The following is a 20694-nucleotide window of genomic DNA, read 5'->3' as shown; positions in this document are numbered from 1 at the left end:
TCACTCTCTCAATTTCCCTGCAGGGCCACAAGCTCAGCTGTATTTAAAATGCCCACATATTGCATTGAGGAGGAAGAAGAAATAAGATTGAATGAGGAAAAACCTTGCTGGATTTTTGTTGTATAACCCAATTGTTGATTGAATTACTCCCCAATCTGATTCTGGTTAGCACAAAGGAAACCAGATCAATAGTGGGACTAATCAATGCTATATGAGGGGATCAATTACAAAGTAATTAGACACACTACAGGCACAGATGCGCGCTAACCAAAGAAATCTCAGACAGTGTAGTATTTCGAGCATAGTAGAGCAATCCAATCCTGAATATTGAGGTTACTGAACAATAAAGACATGTTCATTCTGCTCATTTGTACACATTAATCCTGATGAAAGATCATTATTTGTGTGCTTTGATGAATCAACAATGTAATTAACACAACAAACAGATCTTTGAACCTCATGGAAGCATTCAGCGAATGTCATGAATGGTATACGATGTGAATCCTACTCACAGTTGGAGGGTATGTGTATGGCTGCTTGGCTGGGCGTGGCAGCTAGGGAGAGGAGGAGGAGGAATGGGAGGAGGGGAGGGGAGCACCGCCCCCTACTGCCAACCTGCTGTCGCTGCGTGTGAGGCATTGCTCACTGTCCCATCAATGTCCCACCTGCTCACACACGTACAGTAAAATGCGAGGTCAACCTCAAACACACACACGCACACACTCGTGCTTTGTTTCTTTTTCAGGAGGCCTCAGCTTTTTCTCGTGCGTCCCTCTTGTCTTCTCTCTTTTTTCCCCCTCACTCCTTTTTGCTCTCTTCTATAAGTCGGGTCAACGCCCTCCTGCTGGTCTCCTCTCTGTAACATAAAAGAGAGGGGGAGGGGGGAGGAGAGGAGTGGAGAAGCAAGAGGGAGGGGCAGAGAGGTGCCATGTGTCAGAATGGGAGAAAAATTACCCTGCACCATGTGGTCAGACCTGAACACAGACCACGACATGGAGTTAACCAATCAAGGGGCCACAATACACATCCCATCAAAAAGCACCAACAATGCATATCACTGAACCTGTTACTGCAAACAAAAATCCCCATTTGTTTAATTACATGAGCGTGGCCCATATGTAACGGGCTAGTCAGCTGGACAGATGGACAGAATACTGCAAGAAGAAGCTGTACAGAGCCTCGCAGCACCCAGATGGGCACATGTGCACAGACAAATGCAGATTGATGAAGTGTCAAATTAGATAACACGCAAAGCAGTCAAACAAATATAGTTGATAATTAGGTTGATTGGTCCGGGATGCATTGCACAAACTGAACAGTCCGTTGTGTACTTGGGTGATAGTGCTGTGATAAGTGTATGATAAAGATGCTATCAGTCATGGTGAGTGAGGCAAGCCACCCCTGCTAGGATACTATCCGTTCTCCATCTGTACCCTTGGATCCGGTCCGCGCCACAACATGCAGGCTGTCCTCCCCCGCGACACCACGTGGCGCAGCCCGCTGAGTGTTTACACTACTCAATATCACACACAAAGAACTGTTATTGCACACCATGATTGAGACGTACATGTCAGACAAAAGAAAATGGCGACAATAGAGAAAGGAAGCTTATTTGGCAGCTCTGCAGTATTGACAGCCTGATTGAAAGAGTTCTGGCTCTGCTCGCCGCTGTTTGTTGGCAATGTCACAACAGAGTGATGGATGACCTTGGAGAGTGGGGGGGAGGTCAGAGAAGAGAGGAGATGAAGATGATGGAGAAGAGTGGTGAGAGGAGGATAGAGAGACGTAATCATCACTCATTTTCTGTTATCTATTGGGGAATGGATGGCCAGTTAATTGCAAGGGACATTTCAATGTCACTGAGGGAGAAATATATTGAAAAATATATTGAAAAGAGCAACAGGAAAATGGGATTTGTGTACAACAGAGCCAAATTAGATGAAATTAAAGACCAAACAAGAGCTGAGCCTTTAATAAGGCAGTTTAAACCGACAGCATTAGGATTAAATGAGCCATTACGTAAACTTGCTTGCTTTGTCAGAAGAATGCAACAACAGGCACAGAAAGAGGGAGAAGAAGGAAGGGTGAAGTGGGTGGAGGACTTAAGGAGAAGATAAAAAAGGAAAAGTGGGTTTGAAGAGGAGAGCATAGGAGAAGTGGAGGTGAGGGAGGAGAGAGGCAGAGTGGAGGAGGGAGGGCGAGAGGTGATGGGAGGAGTGGAGGAATATGGAAGGAGGAGGGATGACAAAGGGTGACAGCTGTGATGGTAATCCTATCCATCCAATTGTACACATACACACACACATGTGCAAGCTCTTCCAATCAGTGTGCATCATTTGTTCTCTTTCTCCTTGTTCTTCTTCTCCTGTCCTTTAATCAACTACTTTAGTGGTTGTGGTTCTCTAGACAGCAGGCCAATTACAGTGTTCCAGTCTTAAACCAGTCTCTCCAAAATGCCATTAGAGGCAGATGAATGAAGCGGGGCTAGTCAGGGTATTAGTACTTGTGTTCATGTTATCTATTGAAGCTTACCTAGCAGTGCCCCTTCCACATTAACGGTGAGGGAGAGCCGAGTGGAGCAAATCAGGACGCTGATTAACGATGTGGCACGCCCGCCGCTTTTCATACCGCCAATCACAATTTACCATGGGAGTGTGCTCGGGACACACTCGTTGGGAGTAAAAAAGAAGCTTGCAATAGACAGAGAGGAAGGCAGACGGACAGACACACACCTTGAGTGGTCTGACAGAAGAGATCAGACTGATAAAAGGGCATGGTCCAGTGGCTCCAGTCAGGAGGTAGGCCTTGCAAAAGAATATTCCAGTCATGTTGAGAAGGAGCAGTAAAGGGGAACACTATAATGGGTTGAGAGGGGAGTGCAAAGGAGGGACTGTGAGTGACCGAGGGGCTGAGACAGACAGAAAGAGAGAAGTGGCATGGAAGGTTGCCATGTAATAAGGCCAGCCACCCAAACATGCTGATAGCACAGACTGATATGGCCTGACACACATGTATGTACACACACACACACGGGCACACCTGCTGTGTGCACGGCATGGCGCCTCGTGGAGCTCCATTATCACAGGGGTGAGAGTCACTGACATCGAAACAGATGCCTGATTTCACTTCTGCTGTGCAGCTGTCAACGATCCAATCCAAGCCATGTTACCTGCTTCGTTGGACAGGGTCAAAGGTCATGCATGGGATGAATGCTTGCAGCTGGGCTAAGATGACCCGCCACAGTGTTCCTGAGTGCTTTTAAAAACTATTATCACCACTAGGACGTCAACAGGCGCCATCAGAAGTCGATCACAGGGAGATTGTAGAGTGAACAGCACTGTGTGGAGATTTCAGGGCGTGGCCGTTTCATTTTTCGGCAAGACAGCCTGACAGGCCATGTATCAAACAAGCCAAATTGCCCAGTCAATTTTGCAATACCTTCAATTATTAATGAATTCCTGCTTTGATGCGTTTTGCTTACAAAAACACAAATAACCCAAACATTTTGTATTATGCTGTTAGTGTTGCTATCATTAGTATAATCTAATTGCTGTATGCCATTGTGGCGAGCACCCCCCTTGTCATTCATTAGATAGAAAATTGCACCCTTCCTTCCCCGGCAAAATGTAGTAATTAGTATTAAGTAGACATGTTGGGTGTTGCCAAGGAGTTTGAATGCTGAAAAGGCTCTCTTATCAGTGCAAGCAGGGGAACACACACAAGATCAAACCTCAAGATTCAAAACGTGTTTTGAGATTCATACATATTCTAATCCCCATCGTGCCACCCACCCACATATACATGTGTGTGCGTTTGTGCATGTTCAAACATGTGTGCAGGTCTTGTGTCCTGTCATGCCTTGCTTTTAAATATTAACTACCTCCAGCTGTGAAGATGTGTAGGGGGGGACGATGCGGTACGGAAGAAGGGGGGGAGAAAAATAAATGAAAACATGCCCCCCTTTACCCTCTACTCTTCCCCCAGGGTTCGTCTGTCTGAAGAAACATCAAGCTGAAAAGAGACGGACAGATGAACGTGCGGAAGATGGGGTGATTTGGACATAAAGAAAAGGAAGCACTCACTGGGAGAAATGGACTGATAGGCATTACACGAGAAAGGCAGTGAGAGATTATAAGGGTCAATGGATGGTAAAAGTGATGAGGGGCGTCTGAGAAACAAGGTGATGCTGGTGGGGGGTTGATGATAAGGCCCCCTGCCGAGTGAATTATTCATAGAAATCCCCTTCCTGTCGGCACAATTTGCCCTAAATTCACCCAAATTCATAATTAATTTGCACCCCCTGCATTTGGTGTGTTCCCTGAGTGATGCTGTCCATCTACCTGGTGTCTTTGGTCGTCTAATTCTCTCCTTCACCCCTCCCCCCCTCCCCCAACCCCCTCCCTCTTTCTCTCTCTGGCAGAGTCATACTTAATGCATGAGCCTGTTGCAGTGAGACAAGTCTCAGACCCACTTTGTCACTACAGCGGAAAAATACCACAAATCATGAAAAATAACACTGGCTACCTGTTTCTGCTCGGCTCAACAATACACTTTGAAACATAGAGATGTCTTTCATCATTCACCGCAGTGAAGATTGAATTTCTTACAAGCCTTTCTCACGTTTTCTGTTTAGGAGTCAAACCCTATAATAGGAACTGTCCAAGAAGGATGAGTGCCCATTTTCCTGTCGCCTTTTTATCAGTCTTCTTCTTCTCTTCTCTCAGCCCGGTCAGAAGCTGACACTAAAAGCTTTCTTCAATTCCCCTCCCATCACTTTTCACAGTACATTTCCTTTACTCTGCAGCTCGTCTTACTGTATTCAACACCTTTCACTCTGGCTTGGACATTAGGCAACGTGGCTGATTAATTCAATATGTGCAACTTAAATGTAAAAGACTCCTTACAGCAGTGGGAAAGTAAAGTGTGTTTCAAGACCAATGAGCCTTGGTCAACTCCAAATGGAAAGTTACCAGCAGAAAAATCTGCAGAGCTACATTTTATCTGGAATCAGGGTACACAGACAGCACATTTATCAATACCACTATTAGCATAAGCTTGGCCGTTAGATGCTTAGCTACTCCCACTAGAATCAAATGCTGCAATCGAATGCACACCAGACGCCGTATTTTCCTCATTTTCCAAACGCCTGCACCTCTTTCGAAGACCCCACCGCACCCCCACAGTGCTGTCAAGGGTTAGGGGTTAATATTGGAGTGACACAAAGCTGGAGAAAATAAAGGTTGTCAGTGGAGCCGTGAGGGCAACCGCCCACTCTCTCTCTTTCTATCCTGGTTGCCATGACAACAGGGTCTCCACACAGCATCCCCCCATGTACATACAAATTCAGTTATTCACACACATGGACACCAACGGGTTTGCGGTGTCTCTTACATATGCACACGCACGTACTCACACTCACACTTGCTGCTGCACACTGACAGGCCCTTCATCACTCACACAGGTGTAAGTACTAATACTGGACGTCTTCATATTTATACCATGTGCACATATGGACACACATAACATTTAAGTTACTCAAAGATTTATAACGTGAAATCATTTCCAGACTCATCCAGCTGAAAGTTAAAATACAAAACAGAAGTACAAGATTCCCAAAGTCTTCTACAAATCTCTACTGCCCCTCTCTTTTGTACACCAAAAACATGCACACAGCCATCCCTCCTATTGCCAAGACTACAAAAGAAGCTACCTCTGGCGTGATTTATTTATTGATGTTTTTCCCCCTAAAGACACAGTGGGAATACTAGAATAAAAGAAGTGGTGAATAATTGAATAAGATGGGAGTGAACTCATTAAGACATCCGTGAGGGCTGGAGAAGGAGAGGAAAGGTGGATGGAGGGACGGAGGAAAGAAAACTGACAACTAGAAAGAAGGGCAACACCGGCGGGAGATCAAAAGGGGGATTGACAACAAAGTCAACAACAAAAAGTCTAAAAAATTCATAGGAATTGAAAACAAAGAGAGAAAGAAGTAGGATGGAAAGAACAAAAAGGAAATAAGTGACAGATGTGGAAAGGGAGAAATCTGGTTATGGGATCACTGACCAGTAAGAGCTCTGCAACGATCAAAAGTAGTGTTACCCCTAATGTAATAGTGTATCATATTCCCTGTGTGTGTTTGTGTGTGTGCGTGTGTGCGTGTGCGTGTGCGTGTGTGTGTGTGTGAGTGTGTGTGCGTGCGTGCGTGCGCGCGCGTGTGTGTGTGTGTGTGTGTGTGTGTGTGTGTGTGTGTGTGTGTGTGTGTGTGTGTGTGTGTGTGTGTGTGTGTGTGTCAGTAAAGATCAGCCTGTATGTCAACAGGTCAGCTAATCTCTCTTGTCAGCTAATGGAGCCGGTCTTGCAGATGGAGTGCTGCCTCAAGCTCTCTCTGCTTCTAACATGTTGGCTGCTGCTCACTTAAGTCCACAACTGATAAGGTAATTTGCTTATGGCGCACTGGTCTGTCATATAGTCACAGGAAATGGAGATATATGCTATCAATAAACCAAAAGCACTGACATGTTTTAATTTCCTTTCAATTCCCCCTGTAATCTCAATAAATATGGAAAGAAAAAAGACTGTTTGGTCTCACTGGAAAAATAAACAGATAAAGAAAGGAAACCAAATTGAATCGTTTCTGTACACTAAATGAGAAACATATGTATTATATATTCACATACATACATTCAAACACAAGCACAGAGTCTTCTTACATTGCTGCCCGTGGGCATAATTTGCTTCATTAGCTGCAGCATCAGTCAGATTCGATGCCTGCAGCACAAAGCGCAGTAATTACGGACACACCCTCCGTGTCAGGCATGAGATATAAGATGCGATGCATACAAGCGCCGCCATCAACAGCACACGTCCTCACAGGCACATTGTTATGCACTCTACGTATGTGCAGCATAGGAGCATGCAAACACATGAACCCCGAGAACAGCGTACGAATATACTTTTTTGTTTTGGAATGGTTTAGTGCATGTTAGCTTGAGTAAATAGGGGCAATTATGGCATTATGAAATTACGTGGACGAGCTATTAGGCGTGACCTTCTCTTGTTCCACTCCCTGATTCCTTTTATGTCTCCTGCTCCGTCCTCCAGCTCTTTCTTTCTCTCTCTCTCTCTCTCTCTCTCTCTCTCTCTCTCTCTCTCTCTTTATCTCTCGCAGTCAGCCTCTCCCCTTTTCTCCTGTTCCTCTGGAGCTAACAGCCCGGCTTGTGTTTATCTTATTTGACGTACATTTTGACCTTCGCTGCCAACTTTCTTTTCCTTTTCTTCACCTTTGTGACGACATACTACGTTTGTGTGAAGTGAAACTCAGTGGAGATCCTTCAGTAAACGTGTTTGTATGCAGCCATTCATGCCGTAGAGAAAATATTAAGAGGGAGATCAGACATGTGAAATGCAATTGTAATGTGTGTATGTGCTTGTAAACCCTTTGGGGATCAAACTGGGCAGGCAGGGTGCTCAAAAAAGAAGCTGACATCAGTATAGTATCTATCAGTGGTAGTCCAGAAACCAGACGCAGCAGCTTAACACTGTTGGAGATGAGAAACCAGCTGGAACAACACAAACAGTATGCAAAAGCACCAGAGGGAAATGGGCCAATGAAGCATATTCTTGAATAACAATACCATGGCATACGTGAAAGGGCACAACACATTACTTTATGTTTCCATACAGGTCACAATGTTATTTAAGTCAGCCATGCTTAAATACTGTGTAAAGCTGCCGAAGAGAAAGCTATGAGCATCAAAGGGAAGGCCGCAGCGCTGAGGTTATCTAATGAGCCTCGGGCTTGAGTGGGAGCCTGTGTGTGTGTGTGTGTGTCTGTGTGTGTCTGTGTGTGTGTGTGTGTGTGTGTGTGTGTATGTATGTGTGTGTCTGGGTTGCATCAAGTGTGCAGGTTGGTGTTGGCTGTTGCAGGTTGTGATGTCTGAGGAGGGGCTGTGCAGTCAGTCATTCGGCAGACAGAGAGGAGGGGGGAACGGTCCCTCGGGTCAGGTGATAAGTGGCCCGCATCGCGCTGAAGGAATCAGCTGCCAGCAACCGGTGTGACACGCAAGGACACGTGGCTGGCTCCGCAGGGACAATCGGCCCGCCACACCCCGAGGAGAGAGGAGGAATGTGTATACATGACCTACAACCTCCATTACAAAAGGTTAGAAAAAACAAACTCTTAGTGAAGAAACAAAGCCATGTCACAAATTCAACCAACGCATAATTGTGACATAGTTTTCTTTTAAAGAAATACATTTGTCTCAGGTTCTTATCCCCAGCTTTTCACAATATTCTTTTGCCCTGAGCTTTTCTACAGACAGCTCATTGCTAAGATTTAGACGTTGCCAGACACATTTGTCAAGGTCTCCTTAGGTTGGATGTAATCCTGTCTTTTCGACCACTTCAGGGAAATGAGCTGCGGGCAGGGCAAGATCACACACAGTGCTTTGCTAACACATTTGCATTGAAGAGCCTCAGTGGTGCAATGACTGTGGGCTGATTTTTTTATTATTTTATGGACTTTTGGAGGCATGAAGAAATCACACATGACATTACAGAAAGTCTGTGAATAAAAACATACATAAGACTTACTTACACCCATGCACAGACTGTACAAACACACTCCCACTGCCACAGTTGCTTTGTTAATCCAAGCTATGCTAACTAAGAAATATAAACATTTTGCTAATTCTTTACAACAAAAACAAACAGCTGCTGAAATAGCACTAGCATACCAATCAAATGCCACAAGTTAATTGACTACATTAGAGGTGGAGGTGACGCCTACTCACAGCACCAGGCGATTTGCATTTTCAAAATGATTAACCAGTTCAAACAACGGCTTCTTGGCAATCCCATTAACTTTGTTAAAAGTTGCACAAGAAGCACTTTCCCTTAAGTGCTCCTCCTCTAATCAAATACAAGGTCTTCTGGGGCTTCAGTCTTCTGTATTCCAACTCTCTTCAAACAGTCTAGTCTCACAAGTCCAGAATAACATATTAAAATTGCTCACAGTTTCATAGACTGGGGAGAATGTATCTAAAACCTAACTCCACCTTCCAGCACTCTGTCTGCTGTTGAACACAACTAAAACCACATTTTATATAAGGGCTAACGTTCTGAGTGAGACATGTTATTGATTTGTTTGTTGTTCAAGATGGTAATCATTTTTTCTTCTTTTTGCTGTGTTTGCACTTTGCTGTATTTCTTTTATGCTTCTCAGCCTCTCACCACACTGCAGGGACACGTCAATTGTGTCTGTCAGACTTGCAGAACTTCTGATATTGGTAAAGTTCACATGATTCAAGTCATCTTAGCGAATTGCTTATCTCTGTAAACATGTTCTCTACTATAGGCCAGAGGGATGAACCATTCAGTTCATATACATATCTGCTGTTCTAAACACTCTATAAACCCTCTGTTGTGGGGGAGTGATATGTGTTGTATTTCTTTCAGCAGTTACTGCAGTGTAGAGATGTGCTTTTTTTACTGCAGTTTTGTTGAACAGAAGTTTGGTGTTCAAAAAAGCGATATACAAATACAAATTATTATTATTATATAAGTGTGTGCACTGGCATAGAAAACAATGCCCCACTGGAGCTGCTTATTGTCTCTACATCAGCTTGTTTCTGCCTCTCTCATCTCTCAGTGTCATCAACACACATGAGGAAAACCGCAAAGCTCAGATATGTGAAGACTCACACACATTGTCGCTCAAACCTGCACACACACACAGCAGCAGTCTGAAGGTTGGTTTAGGTAATTGTCTGGCGAGACAAGTATGTTCATGGGGATTTGCCTGCCATTCAAATAAGGCAGAGTGCGGATAAAGCCGGCAAAGAGACATGGGGAACAGAGTTTGCATGGCAATATGGCTCCTGGGCTTCATACATGCTCTCAGCTTATTTGCACCTGTGTGTGCGCTTGTCTGTTTGTGAGAGAAAGTGTGTGTGTGTGTGTGTGTGTGTGTGTGTGTGTGTGTGTGTGTGTGTGTGTGTGTGTGTGTGTGTGTGTGAGGATGTGACGGGTCAGTAGTGGTATGCATGACTCATTATGTTTGTTGTAGAATCTGTCCTGTGTGTGTGTGTGTGTGTGTGTGTGTGTGTGTGTGTGTGTGTGTGTGTGTGTTTGCAGTGTCTAGAGCTAGGTGTCATACCCCTGCCTCCCTTTCCTTTCCTCACCCGACTATCACCATGACAACCTCCTGACTCCAGCTCAGCCGCACACAGAAAATATTTCTCTCCCCTCCCCCTCCTACATTCTCTCTCTTTCTCTGCCTCCCTCCCTCTCTCTCTCCATCGCCTGTCTCCTGTGTCTCCATCTCCTGCTCTTCCCCCCATCACTAGCTTTCTCCAGTTATGTCTACATGCGCCCCATTCTTGAAAGAGATCCTCCTTCCTGACTGTCGTCTTTGCTGAAAGTCTGTCTGTTATGTTGTTCTGTATGCTCTTCCATCTCTTTCACTTCTGTTCTCTGTTCCCTGCTGATTGCCTCTCCTCAATATAAAACTCCCCTTTTCTCTCGCTGAACTCTTTCACCTCACCCCACCCCTCGCTCCCAGTCTTCTTCTCCTTCCCCACAGAAAGAAGCTTATGGAACATTGTCTTCCATCCGTGCTGCACTACGTCTTCATTAAACCTCCTGGCCAACATCATATACAATGCAATTACAGGTAGCATTCTATCAACCTCTGCCATCAACTTTGATCAAGCCTGAGAGAGACCGTCCAGTCTTTGGAGAAATGTGCAGGCTGGCACAGCATCGATACAGTCCCTCGACCCTAAGTGGCTGACTAACTCCCATCGCATCTGTTATCATTATCATCAGCAAACCATTTCGGCTCTGTAACTAAATCCAATCATTACCAATGGAGTCCGTCGCGGAGATCTATTTGAGGCAGGGCGGCTTGTGCTCTCCAACAGAGGAGGGCCAAGCTCCATCAAAGGCTGCAGTGTTATCTGCGGCGCACAGCCCCGTCTCCGCTGCAGACCCCTGTCTCTGCAAATCCCCCTCCCCATGTCTCCACACAGCTCCGGCCCCTCCACACACCAGTGTGTAGTGGTAAAGAGATCAAGGACGTGACATTTTACAGAACGCGACGCAAATGTTAGCAAAGCGCAATATGAAAGAGAGTAAACAGACCTGTTCCATCCCGCCTGTGTGTGTGTGGGTGTGGGCGTGGGCGTGTGCGTGTGTGTGTGTGTGTGCGTGTGTGTGTGTGTGTGTGTGTGTGTGTGTGTGTGTGTGTGTGTGTGTGTGTGTGTGCGCGCGTGCATGTGTGCGTCATCTCCCATCAGAACTTTAAAAGGGAGTGACAAGTAAATCTGTCTTTATATTATCTATTCAAGGAGGCAGACAGAGTGAATAAGCAACAAAAAAAGGAAAGCGAGGAAGCTGTTTTATCGCCACTCTATTAATATTGTTTTGCAGAGCTTCACTGCGCCTCTTCTTCGTCGCTCCCCTCCTCCTGCATCGGCTTTTCTTTCCCCCTCCTCTGGCTCCTGGGGTACTGCCCCGTGCACTGAAGCCCCAGTGTGGCCACAACTCCACTGCTTTCTCTCATCTCACTTTGCCTCCCGTTTTGCTTCAGTTATAAAAGATGACAGAAAGGGTTCGGCTCTATTTCCAGCGAGAGAGAGGGAAAATAATACCGGATAGAAACAGAGAGAGTGGCCACAGGGATGCAGAGGAAGCGGTGGTGACCTTTCCCTGCGGCTAAACAACCGGTTGATGAGCTTTTCCTAGAGTTAGGCCAACAAGGTCTGACAAGCCACATCTATACTGTAGACACAAACAAAACAAAGATGCTCACGGCCAGCTGTTGATACTATAGTGTTTACTCCCAGTCAAATATATGAGAAAAATATTTTATAATAATAATAAAGTTACTTATAGAGCACCATACGTAAAAGCAATTCAAAGTGCCTCACAGAGAAAAAAAAAAATTAAAATAAAAAGAAATTGATTTCAAAATACGCTGTCTGTTCCTAGAGTCAGAACTAAACAGGGAGAAGCAGTATTCAGTTTTAATGCACCATATATTTGGAACAAACGGCAGAGCTGCAACTCATTCTTTTAAATCACGACGGAAGACGTCTCGGTTTTTTACGCTGCCTTTATTAAATAACTTCTTACACTACAATGTCAATTTATGTTCCTGCATTTTATACCTGTCTTATAGTATTTTAGCTTGTTTATATTTTCTATACTGTTGGATTTTTAAGGACCGCTTTTAATTGTATTTAAATGTCCATATATAATTTGTTTCTTTTGCACTTTTTCTTTTAATGTTTTATGTCAAGCACTTTGAATGGCCTTGTTTCTGTATAAATAAACGTACCTTGCCCTACTATAGTGGCATATATCTAAATCGTCTCCATCCCATGATAGCATGGCTTAAAACCTGCTGATTGTGCTGGTTCCTTTATAGGAACGGCTAGTGCACATCAGCAACTCCTGCCAGTGAGCACCAGCCTACAAACAAGGCTTTCGCATGATAACATTTCTCAAACACCTCAGAGTTTTTTCCTTTTATTCAAACTGAAAGGAGAAACCAGCTTTTCTGTCATTTGTGGAGACGGACGGTCCCACAGACAGGCTGAGGGGCCAAAACAGAGAGAACTGTATGTCTGACGGCCGCACGGCTAGTAACAGCCCTGTCAGTAACGTTTACTGTTGGATTGTTCCCCCTCTGAACCAAGCGTTGGTCAGCAGTGTTCACTACAAAGTCGTCACTTTAGACTGAAGAGATGATGGGAATGAAGAAGAGAATAAGTTACAAAGACGTTTAAAGATGGATGATAAATGGCGCAAGTTGTCCCAGCTGAACACATGCTGATTTCATCCTGTCAGTACAGTCTGTAGGCAGTCCTACTATTTGTGTTTGGGGTTGGGCTCCTATTTAATATGCGTACACAGCCTGAGAAGATTATGGTGAGCTACCTGTGTGTGTGCGTGTGCGTGTGGGTGTGGGTGTGTGATTGGCAGGTGTGCATCTGCCGCCTGCACGCACTGACATTTCAATCGCTACAGGATCTCTATCCTTTTCCCTTCCATCTCTCTCTCTGCTCCCTGTATCTTCTTCTCTTTATCTTCTCACATTGTCCCGCCCATCTTAACCTCCACAGTCTCACACTTCCTGCTTGTCGCCCTGAGCAGGATCACACTTTAACAGTGAAATGAACATTTATTTAAAGGTTACTGATAATAAACTTCCTTTCTTTCTCTCCTAGTATGCCACCTTCTCTCATGCGTCCCCTGCCCCACCCTACCGTGTAAGGCCTGGAGGGTGAGGTCTTTTCTTACGTGTATAATTACCTCATTAACAATATCCAGGCTTTCTGTCTATTCTCTCCTGTTGCTATCTCCATGTGGGGTTTTTTCTGCTCTTCGTCTTGTCTCTCTCTTCATCTCCCTCCTTCCCCCGATGTAACATCTGCCCCTCTGAATAAATCTATTTTTCCTTCTTGTTGCTCCCGTGTTTTCTCTTGGGGATTGTGCCTTTTATCTTTTCCTTGTATTAACAAGAAGCCTCGCCCTGTGTCTCCTTATTGCTTCCGGCTACATCAGTGCGTCCTTTCTTCTGCACAGATTTCAACAAATGATTTACAAAAGTAGTGACAAATAAAGTGTGCCCTGCAAGTTTGGAGACAAAAACACAATTGCTCAGTTCTTCCCGCTGTGCCACAGAACACGGTGGCTGATGTAAACAGACAGTTTTATCGCTAAATATAGAGTCTCGTTATTGCAGCTCGGGGAGTGAGGAAGGCTCTCTGTAGCGCCATGCCCAATTACCCCTGATCAGTTCAGGGCGCAAACTCAAACAACTCCAACATCAACCTGATTTAAAAGTCTGCATTCAGAAGAGGCTAACAAGAACAGAGTCACAGACATCCATCTCTTCAGGTAGAGCGTGGAGTGTGCAGCAGGTTAACATGGCCTGATTTATTCTGGCTATGAGCAGATAAGGAGGGATGTGGGTCATACATTGTAAAGAAAACAACATAATAGGTTATATAAACCCTTACTTTAATGTGTTCAGTCTCCCTGACATGCAAATTATTTGCAATTTGGCCAAATAAATATAATGAGATGGCGAGGCATCCCAAAATATACTAAGCAGAAGGCACGCTAGTTCTCCAAACTGAAATATGTAAATCTTTTCAACTCGATCATGAATAAGTGTAATAGAGGGCATTGACTCAGTAAAAAAAAAACACAAAACTGAACAGGTGAAATAGAATAGACCACATGCAATGGCAATAACTATAATTACGATGGCGTTAATGAGAAAGCAAGAGGCGATAATAATCTCTGTTTCATCGGCAGCTGAGGCATTCTGCAGTCGTGCATGGGTTGAGAGCGTTCTCCCCATCGCTCCCTGGGTGTTTTTTGACAATCTTTCCTGTCCCTCTCAATACAGATGCCAAAAAGATAAATAAATAACTTGATACATTTAGAGGTACACCGTTTCTTGCATTTATACTCTGTGTATAATAAGTCACGAGAGACATATGCGTTCTGAAAAACAAAGCTGCCTGCTCAGACGGGACATAAGCAAAACAATCTCAAAGGGCACACCTCTCTAACTCTTATCTGTATACACCTTTGCCTCTGACATTTCTTTACTCCTTGACATTCACAGTTTCTCTGTACTTCTGCACAAATCTCTCCTGCTGCTCATAATCAGTTTCCCTCTTTATCTTTTCTTACAATCCTCCCTCTTTGCCTTCTCTTGTCTGCCATTACCCTGTTTTAACCTGGCCTGCCCTTCAACCGCTCTCCTCCAGCCAGCGTCTGCACACATGGGGTGGGCGTAGTGTGTAATAGGATGGCACAGTAGGTGAGATTAAATTAGGCCAGTGTGTGGGGATTACAACCCACTCAAAACCAGATCCCCTCCCACTCTCTGTAATCCAATCCTAATGAATATATCATGGCTGACACAGCAGATAAAGAGCCTGTTAGAAACTACAGTCACAACATCATCGAGACACACAGAGGAGACAAATACAGACAGCCTGCTTCCTTTGCATCACCTGCACTACTTGAGGCCACTGTGTCTGCTCAAGTGTGTATGGGTGCTTGTGTTTCATGCCCCATCTATTTCATTTATGGTTAATTCAAAAAAAGTGTAGCTAGAGAGTGGGGAAGAGACGAGTGAAACTAAATCAATAAACGTAAACAGTCCAAATAAATATGCATTTAGATGGATTCAGAACACTGTGTTTCACATGTGCCACTTAGTCAATGTCGAGCAGTCACATTCAATTCAGCACACTAACTCTAATGCCTGAAAGAACACAGTTGTTGTATGTTTGTTTTGCCAACTACGCGTCTCTTGACAGAAACACAACAAACATTGCTTCCCATCTTATTAGTTCATTTTAAAGACTTAATTATTCTACAACTGAGGCACAACATTACAAGACCTAATTTTCAGAGTTCCAGGGAACATCATCTTGATCAGTAAACTCTTGAGTGTGCTGCTGTGATGCTACAAATGATCCAGTTCAGGCTTTCAGAGAACATAAAGGAACATGTAAACTACTTGAATGTGGTAGCGCTTAGCGCCAGAATGTAAATGTCTGTCAGAATATCTTCCTCAACGATGGTGAAACAGAGACTGGCATCCTCCACATGAAGCAGACATTGGTGCTTTATTCTGCCTATGGTTGTAAAGCATGTTGGTCAGCTCATAATTATTTAAATATACTATAGAAATACATTTGACTTAACTTGATGACTGTAAAATACTACCTGTGCAAAAGATGCACCTGTACGTATGAAGGGTGGCCGATCATTGCTTTTTCATTGACAGTATATTGACAAAATAAATGTTTTTTTTCGAAGCTTAACAATTTTTTAAAGGGAAAACAATTCTTAGCTGGAATGAAAGAGGAACATTGTCAAGGGGAAACAGAGCACAATTATCAGGAAAAAAAGGTTTAGTAGAACAATATGATGTAACTTAGAGCAAAGCAACAGTGAAGAAGTATCCTACAGTTTTGAGATACATCATGCCCCCAAGTTTCATTAAAAATGCAGCTGGCCTCTCAGAAACAAATCAATAAATTAGTAAACCAATGCTGTCATGTCGCCTTAATAAACAGCCTGTCCAATGTAATCAAAGCCAGAATTGTATCATGGTCAAAGGTTTCCTTATCAAATACGCCAGCTTATATAACAAATAAACTCAATTTCTTTTCAATTCAGTTTATTTTGTATAGCCCAATATCACAAATTACAAATTTGCCTCAGAGGGCTTTACAATCTGTACACATACAAACGTAGTCATTCATAATGTTATTGGTGCTAAATTCGCACATACAGTGGAATAATGAAGGTTAGATTATATATTTTGTTTTATATTTGTTTGATCACTGTATCTAACTCAATCGGAGATAAGCTATAATACATGACGAGTTTGAAAAAGATGAACAATAATAAGCAGATTGAGAGGCAAAACCAAAGCATTAATAACGTTCTGTGAAGCAGAAATGGTAGAATGTAATCTAATGGTTAATCTATTTTACCTAGAAGCCATTAAACTTTAGACTTACTGTATCTCAGCAATGTGTCCATCAGATACTTGACATCATCTTTCACAAATGAAAGGCAATAACCCAACATTGGTATTTTATGTGAAGATAATTCATTTATGAGGTCATCTCATTCCTGGAATGTTAGTGGTGAGTCATGCACACACACAAATGCGCAGAGAAACTTCTTTGAAGATCCACAGAACACTTCATAGACAGAGTTGGGAAACACAGTGGACAAAGGGTCAATTTAGTCCAATTATAGTCACTGATGTGGACAATGAAGCCCTTCTGAAAGAGTTGACTGTGGTGCAGTTGGAGTGACAATAAGGGGAATTCTCCGTTTCGCTGAAACAAAGACATCATTTTGTCAAAGACAGAAAAAGGATAATGACAACATAATGGAGGCAAAGACCAGGACAGTCATGGAGTCTCACATCTCCCCGAATTCATAATCCTTATCATGTGTAGATTTATATTGTTGCTGCTTACCTTCATTTGACATTGTTTTTTCTCCATAATAATAAAATAAAGAATGCTTTTTTTCCCAATACCTGGGGCCTCCAATTGCATTATTGGTTTGGCAGTAATTCATTTCTGTCCTGGTTTCAAGTAATATCCCCTATGGGGTTCCAGTTTTGTAATTGTAACCACTAATATCATATTTGTCACACATGGTGAATCTAGAACGTGTACTCTCTCATAGCATCACTTCTGATAGCTGTAATAAGGTAATTCAGTCTGCCAAAATTAAATTAATTTCCATACATGACGCCTCTATGTGCGCCCTATTCTCCGGCATAGCTTCAATTGTATAATAGGGGTGGATTTAGTCTTTGTGTGTCTGGGAATGCAATCAGGAGCTTCAATCATTATTTGGATTGAGACCCTGATGTGGGCTTCTCTGTCCACCACTGCATGCATAGTGATATGACGAGTGAATCCAAAAAGCTGCATGGCGAGTATGGGAAAGAATACAGATACAGAGACAGGAAAAGGAAAAGGAAAAATGGATTACCGAGGTTGAAAGGTTTGCTATAGCTGTCTAGGCAGAGAGAACAGGACTCTAAAATGACAGCTGGAACAAGGTGGTGCAGAGAAATTGCCATGACAGACTTCTTTGTCTCATCTTACATAACAGCGTCACCATCCTGCTGCCTTTTAAATCAATCGTTTCAATCTTTAGGTGTTCCTCCCTGCCTGTTTCACTTCACCTCTGCAAATTTCATTCTCCCTTTTCGTTGTCCTCCTTCCCTCCTCCTCAATTCTCTAATCATTTACCCGTGGTTGGCCCGTCAATCCATGTGACCCTTAGCTCCCTAAATCGCCACAATGTATTCTCCACCAAAACCTGACAGCATGTCCACACAATCCCCCCTACTTGACACCCAGCGGGCTGACTCCCATCTGCACAGTCTAAATCAAACAGCCTCCAAACTGCAACCAGGGGGGTTGGGGAGGGGACTGACTCTCCATCTTGACAGCATCCTGAAGGTGCACATGCAACCTCTGCGCACACACATGCACGGCTTTAAAAAAGGCGTATGCACACTGAAAGATGAGTCAAGGGAGTTCGCTCACAAGCCTTCGAATCTGCGATTCAGAGTTTGGAACTTTACAACTATTATTCTCAAAGGAGGATAAAAAGGAAACCAGAGATGAAACAGTTATTGTTGATCTTCAGTCTAAGATAGTTTTCTCTCTCTTAACCCTTATTTTACACCGTCGCTGCTTTAATGGCTGAATCCCCAAAAGTGGAAAGTGCGCTCTTTGATCAGTAGCAGACGCTTAAGTAATCAGGCCGGGGAGGCAACATTACAGAATCTTTAATTTGGCGCACTGCAACAGGATCTCTGCAGCGTGTATTTGCAGAGGTTTTTTTTGTGCGAGTGGCAGAAGTTGTGCCTGTTCAGATGTGGTGATATATGTGTTAATATATCTGTGTTTGTCGAGCAGGTTGACTAGCAAAGGTGCCCTGAGGCAATAACAGGTGGCTTAAGAGCGAAGGGCTAGCGCAGCACTGCTCTTCACTGGAGTTGCTCCCAACAGATTGAGAGCAGATCAGATCCTCTCCTTCTACACAACACCAGCTCTCCACCTCAACTGCAGGATTAAAGGCATTTGGAAACTCTGACATTATCATCCCATAAAGAAGTATAGAGAAAAAGCGTAAATATCTGACCATATATTGCAGGGCTTTTCTTTTTTAATATTCTCTCTCTCTCTCTCTCTCTCTCTCTCTCTCGATCGCTCTCTCACTCTCTCGCTCGCTCTCTCTCCATTAAAGGATGCAATGTGATTTGCATTTCAAAAGGAAGTCCACCTTCTTCTCTTTCTCCGTTATCTTTTCTATGTGGCTTACACAATCCTCAGCTGCCATTTCTCTCTCTTTCCGTTGCAGATCCCTGTCCCTCTCTCCTCACATAAATCCCTGTTTTCATCCATGTCTTTGATGGAACAGCTCAATTAACCACCCCGTGTCCAGGGGGAGATTACATTCTGCACCATACTGTAGCGAGAGTAATCATACACTCCTAGTCTAGCCAGCTACTCCGACAACAACATCCCTGCTACACTAGCAGCTCCCAACACAGTGCAGAGATCGGGCTGTCATTGCCATACAAACCCTGCTGCATTAAATAGTATGGTAATGGGACCAGCAGTGGGTCTCTGGGGCACTGCTGCCACGGACGCACACACACTCATTCACTCCAACACGCCCTCTTCAGCAGCAGCAGCGGTATCTTGATCTATTGTGTAAATGTGTGCAGTGCAGTATGTTTATGGATGTTGTACAGATGGTAACACGTCATTGTCAGGCACAGTTCCTTCCCTCCCCTCCAGTTCCTTGACTGGGTTCATCTGGGACAAGCTGCAGGCTATTGAGGCATGGAGGGCGGCATGGAGGCAGGGAGGGAGAGTCTAGGTTCAGTGCATCACTAGCACACACATGCACTCACATGACATGAGCAGACATACTTGTGTATCTGGGCATATATTTAGGATAGGGGTGCATAGAAGCAGATGCACAAAGGTATAAAACAAAACAAAAGACGTACACAAACAACCGAGAGACGGAGCAAACTCACAGTCTTTAGCAGCTGCTTTTGGCACTACCGTTTTCTACGTCATTAACACAACTGGTGGAACATCATCTATTTTCTGCTGTTGGGCAGAACAGATGCGTTAACAGGCCACAGAGGGTGACTGCAGGCAGCTGCATGGCATGGAGCCAGGTGAGTGTCTCCTTTTCATGGGCACACCTCCACGTAGTCTGCTGCGAGCACTGCCCCACCCTTATTTTCACTTCCCCTGATATCTCCTCCCGTATAAATATCTCACTTATTCAGTCTCCTGTTGATATCAGAATCTCTCTTCCTTTCTTTCCCTCTTCCAGTTCTTTTTGAGATTATTGTCTGTCTTCCCTATAGTTTCGGGTTACTGTGCTTTGACAAAACAGACCTACTGCAGCTACAGGAGATAAGATTGGTCGACGAGAAAATTGTTGCATGTTCTCCGCTGTGTCGTTACATCCTCCACATAAAGGAAAATCATAGCAGTACATTGTAATCATGGCCAGTACTTAACATTAAGCCACTCAGCTATTAGCTGGGGGAGGGGAATGTGGAGAGAAAAGGAATTAAAGTAGCATGGCAGCAGAAGAGCCAAGGCATATCATTTGCCTGAGAAACTACCAGCAGTTTGCAGAAAAATGTGTAACATTACTTTCAAAGGAGCTGATTTAAAGTGCATTATATATTTTACAAATTCAGTGGGAAATTGTAAAGAAGGGCTGTCTTTGTCGTTTTTGCTGTATGTAACAGATTTAAAGTGCTGTCACAAACTAAAAATCAATTTTTTTAGACAAGTAATCCAAATCACATACAGTTTTATACCAACTTTACGCATATCAGACAACAAATTGTAAAATGATTTTATAATGTGGCCGATAAAGTATCAATATTAATGTCAGAGGAGACACTGTTGCATGCAATGCACTGAATGTTCAATCAGTATCATAAATACAGCAAAAAAAAGGAAAAACATTTTCTCGAAAAGTAATCTGTACCAACAGGTTCTCCATGACACCTGGCTTCAAGGCACACAATTTATTTTTACAAGTGATGTGACATTTAATTCATTGTTCATT

At 43.7% G+C, this 20694-nt stretch overlaps 1 protein-coding gene across 3 annotated transcripts in view; it reads right to left on the bottom strand.

Moving 5' to 3' along the window:
• l1cama (L1 cell adhesion molecule, paralog a) overlaps window positions 1-20694 on the bottom strand; it is a 38622-nt gene that overhangs the window by 17468 nt on the left and 460 nt on the right. For all 3 annotated transcript variants that reach the window (XM_034537291.1, XM_034537293.1, XM_034537292.1), the window contains exon 2: window positions 513-856. In XM_034537291.1, coding sequence (XP_034393182.1) covers window positions 513-639 — 127 coding nt within the window. In that variant the 5' untranslated portion in view covers window positions 640-856. The remainder of the gene's footprint in view (window positions 1-512; window positions 857-20694) is intronic.

This window comes from Cyclopterus lumpus, chromosome 7 (genome assembly GCF_009769545.1).
Source record: "Cyclopterus lumpus isolate fCycLum1 chromosome 7, fCycLum1.pri, whole genome shotgun sequence".
In the NCBI taxonomy this organism is placed as follows: domain Eukaryota; kingdom Metazoa; phylum Chordata; class Actinopteri; order Perciformes; family Cyclopteridae; genus Cyclopterus; species Cyclopterus lumpus.
The sequence above is the reverse complement of the archived record's forward strand: the minus strand, read 5'-3'. Positions and strand labels throughout refer to the sequence as shown.